Source organism: Gouania willdenowi, chromosome 19, assembly GCF_900634775.1.
Source record: "Gouania willdenowi chromosome 19, fGouWil2.1, whole genome shotgun sequence".
Classification (NCBI taxonomy): domain Eukaryota; kingdom Metazoa; phylum Chordata; class Actinopteri; order Blenniiformes; family Gobiesocidae; genus Gouania; species Gouania willdenowi.
The window spans coordinates 20,225,341-20,243,328 of record NC_041062.1 but is presented as its reverse complement, the minus strand read 5'-3'; the positions used below and the strand labels follow the sequence as shown (position 1 = coordinate 20,243,328).

The following is a 17,988-nucleotide window of genomic DNA, read 5'->3' as shown; positions in this document are numbered from 1 at the left end:
CAGAAACAATGTCAATGTCAGATGCATCTAATAGTTTCTGATAAAAGTCCTCTCTCTTACTACAACTGACCTTTTCTGAGGAATGCAGACTTGGTCTGGTCCATGAACTCAGAGGGTACCAATGAGTAGTTGGACATGTCGTTCTGCTTCATGTTCTTGAAGGAACAGCGCTCTGCTATTTTTTCCATCACCTCAACATCCAGAGGTTTGTTCAGGAACTCAGCCATTCGGCTCACGGAGCCCTGAAGGTCCTTTATCATCTCTTCATAAGACACGTAGAGGATGTTCTCTTTGTAATCAGCATTCAGCCAGCCCTTCACATGATCGAACCACGAGCCAAAGATCACTGGAACAAGACAGATCAGCTCTAGTCCGATGGAAGGACTCAGGAGTGAATAAACACCTCGTCATAATGAGCAGCTGAATCACATTAGTCAGTATTCATTCCTTTGCTTTTATTGGTTCTCTTTCTTTCTTTGTCACTTCTTGCATTGCTTACTCTGTTCATGCATTCCCTGTCTGTGGTTCCAGGGTACCTTGTGTATTGCACCTCACCCCGTCAGTGTGTAAATGCAGAGATTGAGTCGATTTCCCCTCCTGTCTCCACACAGGTGAAGCTCATCTCCATGATTGCATTTCCTCCCTATTGAAGGAGTGATTGTGTACTGAGCGTGTGCTAGTCATTTCTGGATTAGTCCTTGTGTCGTTGTTCCCAGTGCTTTACACTTGGCTTCCTTGAGTTATTTAAAGAGTAACTAAACCCCAAAACCTTTTTTTCTGCTGAATATAAATGTATTTGGATATGAAGTAGTGCTGTTGATTGATCCTGGTCCAACTCTCAACATTTTAGTCAAAGTATTTCAATTTGGCATATTTTGTTGACAAATGTCAGTGACTGTCCTCTATGGGTTGAAACCTGGCTATCACAATTTATTTTTACTATTGGCTGAGAACAAGATCATGTGACATTTTGGGACCATTTTTGGGTCACAAACAAGCACTGTTAGCCCCGCCCCTTTTATGAAAACTAGCACCTGTGGGCTCTACAATCTGTGGTGAATATGTTGGATTGAAAGTGAAATGTAGTTTCGTACTGATAAGCCAACCAAACCAGCCTATGTATGCAGGTTAGACAAAACCTTGAGCTGTACTTTGTTATGGCAATTATTATATTCATCATCATATCATCAAATGTGTGTTCATGTGTACAATTTGTCGTGTTTTAATACATGATGACTGCTTTACTCTTTGCACTTTTGAACAGCTGAGTCATGTTAGATTAAGAGTACAGACAGTCTCTGCTAAAGGCCTCATACAAAAAAACTCACATTCTTTCACATGCACACACAGATAAGACACCAGAAATCTTCAAGGCCGAACTCACTCACATTCACATTACACACACACACCAACTGACGCACGCATATTATCAAGACATATCATTGCTCCAACGTCTCAACTGTTGGGAGCATCTGACTCCCTCCTTTTCTTTCTCTCAAGGTGTAACTTTTTTTTCTATCTGTATAAAAGCTTAAGCTGTAAAACTGTTGGGCAGTCATTTATATCCTGAGCCGGACACAAGACTTTTTGACCATCCTTGTTGTGGGCTGCCTTTCATTCTTACAGGATGGAAGCTTCTTTGTACTCTTTTCATTTAGTTTTATAATAAATCTTTTTTTTATATAAAATCATCACGCTTCGACTGGACTCCATCACTCAACCAGAGCAATAAATCATGTCTCCAAATGAGGTCAACCGCAAATTTGCCGTGACAACTTCCACTTCAAGACTGTCGTGCTTCACTAAAACACTAGCTATCTATCATATCTTGGAAGAAATGACCACCATTATCAATGACTGCTGCTTTCACACTATACTCTAGTATTCAGTAACATTCCATGGATAAAGGTGGAGCTGATGTTGTGTGTGCCTGGGACTGGGGCAACAACCTTTTCCATCAAGGAACTTGTGGAGGAACTCTTTCTGTGAGCCTGGTTTCACCAGGAAGGATGTGATCCCGTAATAGTGATATGCAGATGTAAAGACATCTTTGGGGTTCCTCATGACGTAGATCACCTGGAGGTGGGAAAGGAGCTGCACAATTTATTTATTGAACTTCGTTACATAGTTTACTAACAACTGCTTCTGTTAACATCAGCTCATGGTTACTTAAGCACATCACTTATGGCTGTTTGGATCAATTTTAGTTTTGGTAACTTAATTATCAATTAGTTTGTTCCTATCATGAAAATTCACATTGTCATAAGAGCAAGAGGTTTTATTCAAACTATTTCATCCTGACCCTGACAACAATCATCCACACTGTAAACAGACAACATAAGAAAGTGGAATTGTTCACCTTTGGCCTGACTTGGAAAAAGGATTCTGGCATCATGTTATAGTGGAAGTGTGTGGTGAACATGCGAGGAGACGGCCTCTCTTCAAGCTTCAGGAGGGACGCTCGACTCTCCTCCAACCACGGAACACGATCCCAGTTTGGCAAAGTCTCAACAGATGCTGCATCGCCTCCACTGATGATCAGAGGGATGATCTCCTGAGTCCAAGTCGTACCTGCACAAAGGAAACAACACCATCACATGCAACATGTCACATATACTAAAGCAGAGAAAGAATGGAAAACAAAGGATTCCAGTGGTACATGTAAAGTAGCCATAAGAGGGAACCCTATAATAGTATAAATATAAATAAAATTGCACTATACAAATAAAGTTGAATATGCTATGTCAATAACAACACATTTCACGAGATTGGGCTTCATAAAGTTAGAGCACATGTGTCAAACTTAAGGTCCGGGGGCCAAATGCCGCCCTTTAGAACAGTGTTTCTTGATTTGGGGAGAAAGAGACAAAGCGTAAAATTTATAAATGAAAGCATTGATAATATGTGATTTTATAATGTTTATTTTTAGCTAAAATGATAATCAGAATAATTATGATGGAAATTATCTTGATTAGAACATGAACTGAAAATGCAATTGGTCAGTCTTGATCCCACACCAGACTGTAGCCTACAGGAGCTTTGGGGGTCCCCAGTGGCTTTGTGGGGCCCTACGCATTTGTGTAACAAGAAACAGCCCTGCCCCCAGATGTCAGTCTCTATACCTCTCCCTCCTTGTTTTTCCTCACACAGGATGGATAATATATCATACCTGACCCAAGCCCAACAGAACCAGATGTCAGCTGCACGTGCTTCTTCCCCCCCCCGGGTGTCGGCACACACACCCTGTGTAACTCTCAGCAACAAGTTAAAATGATACTACTTTGTTAACTTAAAGAGTAAGTACACCCCAAACCAACTTTTTTCTGCTGAATATATGTGTATTTGGGTATTAGGTAGTGCTGATGATTGATCCTAGTCCCGCTCTTCACATTTTAGTAAAAGTATTTATATTTTGTGTATTTAGCTGTAAAATGTCCGGTATACTGGCCACTAAGGGTTGAATGCTGGCTATTACAACTGTTAGATCTCTGGTTTCTTTCTAACTGTGGGTTCTTTTATTCCTAAAATTGGGGTAAAAAAATCGGAGATTTACTGATCACAGTTGATAGTTTTAACAAGACAAGATGAACAAACAAGGTTAATCAGCGCTGGGGAGAACTCTTCAGCCCCGTTTGTACAGGACTACTAATGTCGAGCTCTCCTCTCTAACGGTCAAACTACATGGCCTTTATATACTAGGTGGGGCGTGGGACTTGAGATGCTTTCCCTTCCTCTCGCTGTCTGCAGTTAATTGTTAACTTCCGATATTCTGCAGAAAAGTTTACCGCAGTTCGTCTGATAGCTGCAGAAGTCTGTATCAATTTGACACCTTCTGGCTGCAGCATCATTGCAGGCTTCAGTGGTTAGGAGTGACAAGTTAACACCTCTGGCAGACAGAGAGAGGGAGGAAGTTGACCCGCTCAGAAATCAGAAATGTTTTATTGGCCAAGTACAGTTTTTAGGACAGTACAAGGAATTTGACTTGGTAATCGGTGCGCGAAACAAAAAACAAAGAAACAAGCCAGCAACAATAATAATAATAATAATGATAAATATAAAGGATGAGGGATAAAAAAAAGGTTAGATAGAGAATAAAGGATAAATATGATAAATATAAATATATATAGTGCATCAATTAAATGTATGCCTGCCTCGTGATATAACTTTCAATCACTCTCTGTCTGTCTTTCTTCCTTGGGAAGGTCAGAAACTCTCACATGCCTCACTTGATAAACACAGCTGCAACTCAAGGTTGGTCAGCACCCACAGACGCTTACACACACACAATACACACACACACACACACACGCGCGCACGCACGCACATCTACGCACATTTTAGCCTTAATGAAGGAAAAAGTCAAAAGTGACACAAAATATTGTTATTGTGTTGCTAGTGATTAATAAAAGGGTATTTGTGGCATTTTTCTCCACTGACTTTGACCCATTATTGTTTTTCTTGTAAAACTATTGATAAAAATAAATGGTTTATTTTGCCTATTGCCATTTTGAGGAAAAATATAGAGATATGAATATTGGCCCATATCACCCAGGCCTAATGTAACCATAACAGTAATGTTTTAACTTGTAAAGGATATTATTGTCTAAACTGTGTGAAATGAGGTGTTCAAACACTGCTTAAAGTAGGATTTGAGTGTTATTTTAATAACAAATAGAAATCACTAGACTGATCTGCTGCCTTGTTATGTAGCAAGTGTTGCTAATGCTAATGCTACACCACTTTAGTTAAACTAAGTAAAAAGACTGTATGTGACTATCAGAACATGTTTTGTTTGATGTTAATAGTACTTGGAAAAAGTTTGATTGCTTACATACAATTTAAAAAAATGTTTGAAAATGAACCTTGTCTTAAATGATCTTTTATTCCTTTTTTCCATTTAGGGTGATGAATTTTCGTAGTAAGTGAATTGGTTTGTTTTATTGGTAAATAACTTTAAAATAGTCTCAATGATCTGAATGAAAAAAAATTGTGATGTGATCGTGATTTTACAAAGAAAAAATTGTGATGTGATTTTTTTTTTCACCATATCGCCCACTCCTACGTGTGTGTGTCTGTGCTAGACATTAACTTCAATTAATTAAAACTCTTATTCAGCTACTACCAGTGTTATGAACTCTGCTGCTAAGACATTCATTCAATCAAAAATCACTTAATGTTTTTTATATTATTAGCTTTTTAATGACGTCCTTTCTGTTGCAGACAAGGAGACACAGTGTTTTAAGTGGGAGCCCCCTACCTCTGTCATCAAGGCATCAAAATCTGTGACAAACACCTACAACATGAGACATGTCCCCAGCTAAATGATGGAGAGTTGGTTGTAATGAAATATTGACAAATAAATGTATTTTGTCAAAATTCTTGTTAGTTTTCATTAGGGATGTAAAGATTCACTCAACTCCCGATACGATTCGATTCACGATACTCGGTTCACGATACGATTCTCTCACGATTCATTTTACAAAATGGGACTGTACTTAAATGACTGAAAAATATTCCTTTATTTTTTGGGGGGAAAAAAAACTTGAAAATACGGTACTATTTTCCTTTTATTTTTCATTGTCAAAAGAATCCCTTGATGAACTATTCAAACAATGTAATTTAACTAAAAATAAATCTTGAATGAAATAAATACCTTGATACCTATGAATCGATTTTTAACTGCCTTACCATTAATCGTTACTAGGGATGTAACGATTAATCGTAAGGCAGTTAAAAATCGATTAATAGGTATCACGGTTGATATCGATTTTCTGAAAATTGAATCGCAGTACTTTTTTTAACCAGCAGAGGGCGCTATCAACAATTGTAGGCGGCGGGCGGAGTCTGCTAATACTTTCTTTCTGGCCGCCTTCTACTCTTAAATATGTTAATAAATGATTCATTACCCCTTTAGCACCGAAAGAATATCTGTAATATTACTTGTATATCTGTAAAAGTCACGGTTTTCTATTAGCTCTGTCTGCTAGCATAGCATCTCTTCTTCACTGCAAGATATCTGCATGCCAACCGACCACTGTGTTACCCGCGCCCTCTGCTGGTCCAAACAAATATGACGTAAATCAGTGCAATCGTTTTTTTTTTTTTTAAAGTCCAATTGTTAAGGCACAAAATGCATTTTCAGTTGCACTTTTAAAAGAAAAATAACTATTATGCAGTTTTGCATTGTTTATTATAGAACCAGAATTTAAATGAATAGGCTTCATTTTCATTTGTATTATTCCTTTATTTATTTCATTCAAGATTTATTTTTAGTTAAATTGCATTGTTTTGAATTGTTTATCAAGGAATTATTTTGACAATGAAAAATAAAAGGAAAATAGTACAGCATTTTCTAGTTTTTTTTCCCAAAAAAAAAATTTGTCTACAGTCCCATTTTGTAAAATAAATCGTGAGAGAATCGTATCGTGAACCCAGTATCGTGAATCGAATCGTATCGGGAGTTGAGTGAATCGTTACATCCCTAATCGTTACATCCCTAGTTTTCATTTCTAATTTCTGGTTGATTAAAACTAACATTAGGAGTAGGGATGTAACGATTCACTCAACTCCCGATACGATTCGATTCACGATACTGGGTTCCCGATACGATTCTCTCACAATTTTTTCATTTACAAAATGGGACTGTAGACAATTTTTTTTTTGGGAAAAAAACTAGAAAATACTGTATTATTTTCCTTTTATTTTTCATTGTCAAAGGAATTCCTTGACAAACTATTCAAAACAATGCAATTTAACTAAAAATAAATCTTGAATCAAATAAATAAAGGAATAATACAAATTAAAATGAAGCCTATTCATTTAAATTCTGGTTCTATAATAAACAATGCAAAACTGCATAATAGTTATTTTTCTTTTAAAAGTGCAACTGAAAATGTATTTTGTGCCTTAACAATTGGACTTTAAAAAAAAAAAAAAAAAACCGTCATTGCACTGATTTACGTCACATTTGTTTGGACCAGCAGAGGGCGCTGGTAACCCAGTGGTCGGTTGGCATGCAGATATCTTGCAGTGAAGAAGAGAAGCTATGCTAGCAGACAGAGCTAATAGAAAAACGTGACTTTTACAGGTATTCAAGTAATATTACAGATATTCTTTCGGTGCTAAAGGGGTAATAAATCATTTATTAACATATTTAAGAGTAGAAGGCAGCCAGAAAGAAAGTATTAGCAGACTCCGCCCGCCGCCAACACTTCCGGCCCTCTGCTGGTTAAAAAAAGTACTGCGATTCAATTGTCAGAAAATCGATATCAACCGTGATACCTATCAATCGATTTTTAACTGCCTTACGATTAATCGTTACATCCCTAATTAGGAGGTTACAGTGCAGGGAGAGCCGCTGGCATGGAGGTGAAGACATCAGTCTGAAGGTATAAATCAACGTTAAAACAGGACAAAGCCATGTTAAAAAAGGACACTTTTTTTTTTTTTTGCTGGAACGCATCATGTCACTAAAGTCTCACTCTTGTCATTTTCTGAAACTTGGCAGCCCTGTGTAAGTGACAGCAGCGGAAAACCCTGGTTACCTCCTTGAGTCTGAATATGTGTAATATTAATAATATGAACAACACTATTAAAACACTAATGATCTCTGGAATAACATTACAAACACTATTAGATTGGAAATATTAACAGAGTGAACAAGCTTGTTTACGTTTTTATCTCTCTCGACCTATGACCCCTCCCCCCCAGGTCGTAGATGCGCAGTTCCAGAGTGTGAAAAGGCTTATGAATGAAGTGCTGCAAAATCAGACCATAAAACAAATATATTTTTGTTGGAAATGTATTTTTAAAGGTGGAATTTTCTGTGTTAAATATGTTAAAATGAAAAAAAAAATTGTCAAATGTGGGATTCGAACCCACGTTAGCAAAACCCACAACAGCAGTGAATACAGCGAATTAGACAGCTCAACTATCTTGGCAAATTAACATTTGTGACAGTGGCTCAGGTGGTAGCGGGGGTCATTTATCATAATCAAGAGGTTGGGGACTCGATCCCAGTCTTCATAACTTCAGTGTGGGGATAAGAAAATGTCCGGAGGTACGTTAAATGTAGCCATAGCCCCAGGGACTATAGGTACATTTCCGGAGCTTTTCTACATAAGCGCAATGTGCCTGTGTTTATCACTGTGCCGGGATAGCTGAGTGGTCTAAGGCACCATATTCACCGCTAACGTAGGTTTGAATTCCACATTTGACAAATAATTTTTTTCATTTTAACATATTTAACACGGCAAATTCCACATTTAAAAATACTTATCAGACAATAATAAACATTTTAGGGTTAGAGTCTGCAGTGATGCGGAGTCTGCACCGGTCCGTCATTGTAAAAAGGGAGCTGAGCCAAAAAGCGAAGCTCTCGATTTACAGGTCGGTCTACATTCCAACCCTCACCTATGGTCATGAACTTTGGGTCATGACCGAAAGAACAAGATCACGGGTACAAGCGGCCGAAATGAGTTTCCTCCGTAGGGTGGCTGGGCTCTCCCTTAGAGATAGGGTGAGAAGCTCAGTCATTCGGGAGGGGCTCAAAGTAGAGTCGCTGCTCCTCTGCATCGAGAAGAGCCAGATGAGGTGGCTCGGGCACCTAATTAGGATGCCCCCTGAACGCCTCCAGGGCAAGTCCCTCCGGAAGGAGGCCCCGGGGAAGACCCAGGACACGCTGGAGACACGCCTGGCCTGGGAACGTCTCGGGGTCCTCCCGGAAGAGCTGGAGGAAGTGGCCGGGGAGAGGGAAGTCTGGGCCTCCCTACTGAGGATGCCGCCCCCGCGACCCGGAAACGGCTAAGCGGGAGAAGATGGATGGATGGATGGATGGGTTAGAGTTACGGTTAGGTTTAGGAATAAAGCTATGTTAGAGTTAGGAATAGAGTTATAGTTACAGTTAGGGCTAAAATAAAAGGGTTAGCGGGGTAGCTAAAAAATAAATATGAGCTAAAATACAAATTGAGGAACTTTAAGTCACGTGGTACACCTATCACGTGACCTAAACTGGGAAATGAGGGGCTTTGCGTATCCATAGAGTAACAGCTATGGTTACGTTTAACGTACCCGTAGCCGTAGCCACAGCTTGGAGATAAAGCGCTATATAATTCGAGTCCATTTAACATTTATATATTTATTTAATTGTGACACTCCTCGTCCGCCATACACTAGAACTACTTTGTTTAACCCTTGTGTGGTGTTCGGGTCTGTGGGACCCGTTTTCAGTTTTTATTAAAAGAAAAATGATACAATTAAATAATTTAATTAAATAATCAGAGTGTAGGGACACAGAACATCAGAGGGTCAAATGTGCGAGAAAATGAGAGCAGACAGTGTTGACAAACAATGTTGCAACCTTGTGTGGGAACTGCTTCTTTTGTGTTTCTGCACCTGCTCTGTCTTGCGGGAACCTTTATTTTCTCACTCTATCTGCTACAAATTGGAGGCGGGACACTATAAATATAGCTTTGCCAGTGTAGTTTCTTATCACAACCAATCAAGATTGCCAAAAGGTACTCTGCGCAGAGGGCCCTGGAATTGATTTTAGAAGAGAGAGAAGTTTTTGATAATGATGATGTAGAGGGAGAGGATTCAGAAGAAGAGGTTTCAGAAGAAGAGGATCACATTTCTGAAAATTCAGAGTCTGACAGTGACTCTGAAGAAGATGATGAGATTGAGCATCAGCCAGTTCCGAAAAAAAGACGAGCCACAGGACCAGGCCGTCAGCAGCCATCCCCAGGCCCAGAACAAGCCAGTCAGCATGGAGCAAGTGAGGAAATATGGATGTCAAAAAATTCTGAAATTGAATGGTCTTCTCGCCCAAGAAAAGAGCCACCCCGCAAGGCTGCCAATGTGATAAGGATGCAACCAGGGCCAACACGGATGGCAGTTACTCACACACAGGACATCAAGTCTTCTTTTGAGCTTTTCATCACAGATTCCATCCAGGAAATTATTCTTGACTGCACTAATTTAGAAGGAAGACGTGTTTTTGGAGAGAGGTGGAAGGAAATGGACCAAACCCAAATACATGCTTACTTTGGAGTTCTCATCCTTGCTGGAGTTTTCAGGTCCAAAGGGGAATCCGCAAAATCCCTGTGGGATGCAGAAACTGGCAGAGAAATTTTCCGTGCAACAATGTCTCTGGAAAACTTTCACATCCTTTCCAGGATTATCCGCTTTGACAACCGAGATGACAGACCAGCTCGACGGCAGAGAGACAAACTAGCTGCCATCAGGACAGTGTGGGACAAGTGGGTGCGCCGCCTCCCCCTGCTGTACAACCCTGGGCCAAATGTCACCATTGATGAACAGATGATGCCATTTAGGGGCCGCTGCCCCTTTTGGCAGTATATACCATCTTAACCTGCAAAGTATGGTATAAAGATCTGGGCTGCCTGTGATGCCACTTCCTCATATGCTTGGAACTTACAAGTCTACACAGGGAAACCTGATGGAGGAGCCCCAGAGAAAAACCAAGGAATGAGAGTTGTCCTCGACATGTCTCAGGGACTCAGTGGACACAACATCACATGCGACAATTTTTTTACCTCGCACAAACTGGGACAGGAGCTCCGGAAGAGGAAGCTGACCATGGTGGGAACAATAAGGAAAAACAGGTCAGAGCTCCCACCTCAACTGCTGACTTCAAAGAACAGGCCTGTCAAGTCTTCCAAGTTTGTTTACGCGGCTGACACATCCCTGGTATCCTATGTGCCAAAGAAAGGCAAGAATGTGGTACTCATGAGTACACTGCACGGGGATGGAAGAATCTGTGACCAGGAACATCACAAACCAGAGATCATCATGGATTATAATGCCATAAAAGGAGGGGTTGACAACATGGACAAGCTGGTGACGGCCTACAGCTGCAAACGGAGGACTCTACGCTGGCCACTGGTAATATTCTTTGACATGTTGGACATCTCAGCGTACAATGCCTTTGTCATTTGGATGGCACTGAACCCAGAATGGAAACGAGTGAAGCTCCAGAAAAGACGGCTCTTTCTTGAGGATCTGGGAAAGGCATTGGTGAGACCACAAATCGAGACAAGAAAACAGATCCCCAGAATCCCAGCCTCTACAGCCATGGTGAGGAGGATTCAGGAGGAGAATGCTGGTGCCCTGTCCACCCAACCTACAGAACCACAATCTGCAGAGCCTGAAGTAAGTGTGTGATGCTGTTGCAGTACATGTCTGGCACTCATGTCTTGTGAGAGAGAGAGAGAGAGAGAGAGAGAGAGAGAGAGAGAGAGAGAGAGGTGGTAGTAAAATTCCTGATCTTTTCATTATTCTAGGTTGTGAACACCAGCAACAAGAAGAAGCGGTGCGAAGTGTGCGGACCCAAGATGGACAGGAAAACACAATATACATGCATCAAGTGCAGAAAGTATATCTGCAACACACACACAGTAAAGCTCTGCCCCTCATGTGTTATATAAGCATGTGGCTAAAGGCCATGTGTTCAATGGGGCTGATGTGTTGTCTTGTTTACTCTGTGTTCATGTGTTGAGCTTGTGTTGTGCACCTGAATGGGTTAAATTTCTAGTTCAAAGAAATAAAAGTCAGTAGTTTTGAAAAACCTTGCTTCACTTGTAAATGTTTTCCACTCATATCTTGATTTTAATTGATTTTCTTTATCATGTTTTAAATAATAAGTTATAAATGTGACCTAACAAAGGTAAAGGGCAAATATTAACCATATGTATTGTTTATACTGCTTGTAATTGGGATAAGGTAGACATCTGTTCAGTATTTTTACATAAAAGTGTTTGATTGTGAGGCGTTAAAAGCCACAAAATGGAACGTGTCCATCAGACCCACAAACACTGGCTGAGTAACAACAATATGAACATCACACAAGGGTTAAATATATTTTAGAATACGGCGCACACACGCACAGAGGAGTGCGTGAAGTATTTATTAGCATGAACAGACATGTCCGTGTCTGTAGCTGGACTTTGTCCGTTCCTCAGCAGTGTCCGTGTCTGTAGCTGGACTGTATCTTACCTGACTTTGGATAAGTAGCGATGAGAATGTCGTCGGAGCGGAAGGTGAAGTGTTGGTAGAAGCTCAGACTGGTTGGAGGGTGCAGAGCAGCGGGTAAATACACGCCTTTATACAGAGAATACAGCTCAGCCTCGGTCATGGTGACAGTAGCTTCTACAACTGTTCCAGTTCACACGCAGACCTGCCTGTGCACGCGCTCCACAGACACGGCCCTGCTTTCCATCCACTGACCATTATACTGACACAGTGACGTCACTATTTTTAAAATTTTTTATTTTATTTATTTTTTTTTAGAATAAACTTCTATTAATTTAATTTAATTTATTGTTTTTACCAGAAGGCACGCACACACACACACACACACACACACACACACACACACACACACACACACACAAACACACACACACACACGCACACACACACACACACACACACACGTGAAAGTAAGGGATTACAAGTACGTTACTATAATTGAGTTGCTTTTATGAGTATTTGTACTTTATGAGTATATTTCTAAATCAGTACTTTTACCTGTACGTTTTAAAAACGGTAAAGTAATGAGTTATATTTCTACACCCATCCGTTACTAAGTATTATTATTATTATTATTATTATTATTATTATTATTATTATTATTATTATTATTATTATTATCTAAAACGGACATTGTGAAACTATAAAACTACAAACAATGAAAATGACCAGACAACAATCAAATGCAACACATCATAGCCGACCAATCAGATTAAACGTAATGAACCAAAACAGCATTGATTTTTTTTTTTTTTTTTTTTTTTTTAAAAAAATCGGCTTTTGTGTATCTATACTTGGAGCCTGAGCATTTAAAAAAAAAAAATAAATAAATAAAAAATTGAATTCATTGATGTTATTTTATTTAAATAAAAATTGTACATTTTAACAACCTTTTATTTTATACAGATGCCTTTGAGGGAAATAAATTATGTTAAAATTGTGCAAGATTTGGTCTCTTCTTTTTTAAGTTTATACATGAGATGTTTACTGTATGCAAGATTTATTACCAAAAATAAACATAGAGGGTGACTATGTAAGTAACTAGTATTTTTTACTTTGAGTTCTATTTAATTGAGAAAAAAAGCCCAATTTAAAAAAGTTTTAAAAATCATAAACGATGAATGTACAACCTAACTTTTATTTTTCTTGTTTAATTTTTTCTTTCATATGTGTGAAGAGAGAAGTATGGAAGCCTATGGAAGCCTGTTTCCGCCACTAAAAAAAAAAAAAAAAAAATCACCAAGGAAAGTCATAATTATGAGCTAGAAAGTCATAATTATGAGAAAGAAAGTCAGAATTATGAGAAAGAAAGTCATAATTATGAGTTAGTAAATTCATAATTATGAGAAAGAAAGTTATAACTATGAGTTAGTAAAGTCATAATTATGAGATAGAAACATTTTTGGTACATCCATCTGTACCCATGGTACTGACCAGAAATCTCCATTTGTTGGTCAATAAACCATGCTCTCAGTTTTATCCTTTTGATGCCAGAGCCTCTTTTTGCTTAGTATCTTTTCAAGGGTGCGTTTACTCAGCATATTTCTATGTGAATTTGCAAGCAAACAAAGTATTTCATCATTTGTAAAGCCCCGTCTAAAGTAGTCGTCGATAGTCTTATCAGCCATCTCTCAGTGTCAGCTCAACACATGAACAAGCTGCTGTAAATGTGTTTAAGTATCTCATAATTATGACTTTCTATCTCATAATTATGACTTTACTAACTCATAATTATGACTTTCTTTCTCATAATTCTGACTTTCTATCTCATAATTATGACTTTCTATCTCATAATTATGACTTTCTTTCTCATAATTATGACTTTCTTTCTCATAATTATGACTTTCTATCTCATAATTATTACTTTGTTTCCCATAATTATGACTTTCCTTGGTGATTTTTTTTTTTTTTTTAGTGGCGGAAACAGGCTTCCATAAATAGGAAGCCCATTCCTGCCAATGAAAAAAAAAAAAAACAACAACAAACAACTAGGGAAAGTAAAATAATAATAATTAAAAAAAAAAAAATCTAAGTTGTAATTATGAGATACTAATTCATAATTATGGGACAGTCATAATTATGAGATACTATCAGACGTCTAAATGATCTTCCACGTGATATACTAAAGCTAGTTGGATGGGGTTGAGACAAATCTTTACAAATAAATATCATCATTAAAGACTACTTTTTCCCGTTTACTTGTATGTTATATATAATATTAAATATATTGTATCTGCTGCATATTAACAGCTCATACCCAGACATTTCCTAAAAACTCACCAAGTGCGTTGTTTGGGAATCTACTTTGGAAGGAAAAGCTCTGAATGTATCTTGTGTTTTTCAATGATTTGATCCATTTGGTGAATATTAAAATATGTTAGCAGTATTACTGAGAGCATTTCAATTGAAAAAATCATTTGTAATTATCAGATGAAATGGAATGTTGAAGGTTTTTCTCAGACTGCAGGCAGGTGTTTGGTTGCTGCATGTTCACTTTGCATCCTGGTGCTTCAGATTCAAACTGGTTTGAATAAGCCTTTTCACACTCTCGCTCTGGTTCAGTTCTCGTGCATGAGGTCAAAGGTCAAGAGGTATGAACTCTCCATAACTGATGGTGTAAACAGCGAGTCTGACAGAGATTTACATCATTTATTCCCCATTGGAGCATTGATCCTTTGAAAAAACAAAATTGCAGAAACGTGGTATCGGTCTCTAAGGTAGAAATGCAGTTAGCTGCTAAAGCTAATGCTGCACACAAGCTAAAATTCAGGTTTTTCCTGGCTTTTCAACAGTGATCAATCAGCTAAACAATGCTGTTTCACTTATCTGCTTGTCCATCTTGTGCACTTCCTTCTTATTTGTAAAATAATAGTTTAATAAAACTAATCATGGACCTGGTTAGTGAATGGTGGACCTCGTAAATTTACCTTTTCAAAGTGAGAACTCATACTGTCCTTTTCACACTCGGAAATCTCACTTTACCATCAATAATAATAATAATACATTATTTTTATAAGCGTTTTTCAAAAACTCAAAAACACAGTTGTTAAAACAACTACAAAAAAAAAAACCTACCAAAAATAAAGTGTGGAAGCAGAGGAGGTCGTTTGCTTTAATACTGCTTCTCTCATCAGTTTTCCAAAAGTGCCGAAAGCCCGCTGGAGACCCAGGTAGTCTGTAGTTTTGTTCTCGAGGGGTCACCTGTGAGGAAGCAAGGGGACTGCCCTCACTTCCATACTGCTGCTGAGCTGCTCCCATGGGTTTTTAAAAGTGCTCAGATCAACTGTAAGTGACATCCTGGTCACCTCCTCGTATGTGTAATAATAATAATATAAACACTATTAAAACACTAACGATCTCTGGAATAACATTACAAACCCTGTTAGGTTGGAAATATCAACAGAGTGTTTGTTATGTTTTTATACCTCTTGACCTATGACTCCCCCCAGGTCACGCATGTGCAGTTCCAGAGTGTCAAAATTCTTATTGGTCAGAATGGTGTTTGTTTTTTAATCACATTTTCTGATTCCTCTGATATATTATGCATTGATTTCAAATCGATTAAGACGCCTCCCTGGTGATGTGTTCAGGTTGCCTCCCACCGGTAGGAGACCCGAGGAAGACCCAGAACACGCTGGACAGACTGTCATGGCTAATTACAAACGTCATAAAGCAGTGGGTACAAAGGTAGCTCATTTATTCAATCTGTCTGTATATGTTAGTGGTGCATCAAAAGTCCATCAACAATCTTCCCATTAGCATGAGCATTCAGCCTGTAATGCTTTGGTCATCCATTCAGATCTGGCAACCAGTAACCGTAGCCTTGGAGCAGCAGACTGGATCAGCTCTCTCCCACTGACGAGGACAAAGACACAGGGACAGATAATGATAACAATGTATTGAACAGTGACACACATGGTGTTGGGCGTAGTTACCTGTGGTAGTCCAATCCAAACAGACTGACTCCGTTAACAGCCAGGATGCGGTCCCCCGCTAGCAGCTTCTCGCTCAGAGCTGCAGGAGATTCTGGGACGACTGCACGGATGAAGATGCCCTTCACTGGCAACGAAGTGTCCTGCAACATGTAGCGTCACCTCCTTTACTTCCCTTACACACCAGTCTGTACAATCACATGCTGCTTCATACTCTAAAGATGGTATTTCAGCAGAAGTTGAAGTAACTCAAAGTTCTGAGTGAGTTTTATTTAGATTTCTGCTTTAGTGAAGGAAGTCTACAACCTGCTATTCTCATTTGAGTGAACCTGAATCCTTATGTTTCCTAGAGAAAACAAATCAGATTTTGTTTAGTTTTATATTTTCTGCCAACTTAAAACTTAATTACAATTTCGTAACGATAAAAATGAATTTTCATTAAGCAATGATACAAGCAAGCGAAGTGGTGGCCTAATGGTTACGCAAGTGGCTTTGTAACCAGAGAGTCGCTGTGTAAGTCCTACTGTGGGTAATAGCGATGGACCCTTGAGCAAGGCCCTTTACCACAAACTAGTGCTGCAGCCTTGAGGTGGGTTACTTCTGGGTTACACAAATTATTGAGTTGGAACAAGTGAAAGTTTGAAGTTTGCTTAAAGTTGACTTGCCTTTGTTACAAGTTGGACTGATGCAAAACATACATTTTAAAACAATTAAATGATGAAGACAATGTGACTTAAAGCTGATATCTGGAGTTTCTGAGAAGCGTCTGAGAAACCCACCTGCCGAAGGGACTAAAGATGGAAATTAGCCGTTGGCTATAATCTTGCATATTTACATGTATATGTTCATTAATATATATTGACCCTATTTTAAATAAAGTAAACTCAAACTCAGCGTCTCGATGTCGCGCTCTAAACAGCCTCACTTCCTCCCACTGCCTCTGCAATCTACCAGAGGCCACACCTCTATTTTTCTGCACGCGCATCGCGGAACATAATAAGGTCGTATCGGGTCGCATTGATATAGGTCTATGGGTCAGGTAGGAGCCAAAATCATGATCACCTGTTTGCTGTTGTGACATGCGGCCTTGTTTACGTGCACAGTTCCGTATTCACTTTGATTGACAGTCTCCGCTACAGGAAGTCAAAACCTATTGAATGGGCGATCACGGCACTCGTTTCCATTTGTATAGGGGTCTATAGGACAAAGGCGGTACTTATATACATTAATATATATGAATGACCACTGGCAGTAGACCATAATAAAAGACTAAATAGATATTTTTTGACATTTCAGAAGAATCAGACATAAACATAGATTTAAATCAACTGAGTTAATCAAATTTATGGACTTAATTTTACATAACTTGAATCATTTAAGTGTTACCAATTGAAAAATAAGGATAATTCACATTATTATGCAGAAAAAGGAATATTTCAACGGTGTATTCCTTTGGAATTGACCTCCTGCTGCCGCAGGAAAGGAAGAACGCTGCGCGCAAACAACACTATGTGACCGAACCCGAACACCTGTTCTAAATATCTGTCCAAACCCAACCAGTCCGGTGCCGTCGGGTATCCATCCTCTAGTCACAGTATCAGTTCCGGTGCTAAAAGGTTGATTTGCGCCCTCGCGGCGGCTTGACTGAAGACTGCAGTTACACTAACCACCGTGGTGTCACTATGGAGTCTGATTTCAAGATCCTGCCTGCTACTCCTTTAAGGGATTAAAATAAATGCTTCAAAAATACAGCGGCATATCACAAGTATCATATACTGTTAGTTAGTCTTTCGTTTTAACCATATAAACTATTCTAAGACACAAACATTACAGCAAACACAGTCAATCATTTTGCCAAAAAAAATGGTGACAAAAACAAGCCAGCACTGCTCACCTTTTTAATGTCTTACTGAATCACAGTCACTGTGTTTTATGGCACTTTGCATATTTGTATATTATGTACATCATATTAAAAATTATATTGTTTACTGTAATAAAAACTTTTGAC

At 38.8% G+C, this 17,988-nt stretch overlaps 2 protein-coding genes and 1 long non-coding RNA gene across 6 annotated transcripts in view; 1 reads left to right on the top strand and 2 right to left on the bottom strand.

Annotated features, from left to right (window-relative positions):
• The window catches only part of sult2st2 (sulfotransferase family 2, cytosolic sulfotransferase 2), a 15,160-nt gene extending 2,936 nt beyond the window's left edge, over positions 1–12,224 (bottom strand). For 3 of the 4 annotated variants that reach the window (XR_003676253.1, XM_028476519.1, XM_028476517.1), the window contains exons 1-4: positions 12,013–12,224; positions 2,360–2,571; positions 1,950–2,094; positions 71–346 (exon numbers count right to left, since the gene is read on the bottom strand). Coding sequence is in view for 3 of the 4 variants with exons in the window: in XM_028476519.1 (XP_028332320.1) it covers positions 71–346; positions 1,950–2,094; positions 2,360–2,571; positions 12,013–12,151 (772 nt within the window). In the remaining variant the exon portion in view is untranslated. The remainder of the gene's footprint in view (positions 1–70; positions 347–1,949; positions 2,095–2,359; positions 2,572–12,012) is intronic. The other variant, XM_028476518.1, reaches the window with a different exon arrangement.
• LOC114481576 (uncharacterized) lies at positions 11,944–17,988 on the top strand. The gene is made up of 3 exons (XR_003676254.1): positions 11,944–12,105; positions 15,639–15,735; positions 15,848–17,988. It is a non-coding gene; the product is annotated as an uncharacterized LOC114481576 (long non-coding RNA).
• radil2b (Ras association and DIL domains 2b) overlaps positions 15,770–17,988 on the bottom strand; it is a 31,760-nt gene continuing 29,541 nt past the window's right edge. The window contains exons 17-18 of the mRNA XM_028476516.1: positions 15,984–16,123; positions 15,770–15,903 (exon numbers count right to left, since the gene is read on the bottom strand). Of these exons, the coding sequence (XP_028332317.1) occupies positions 15,804–15,903; positions 15,984–16,123 (240 nt within the window). The 3' untranslated portion in view covers positions 15,770–15,803. The remainder of the gene's footprint in view (positions 15,904–15,983; positions 16,124–17,988) is intronic.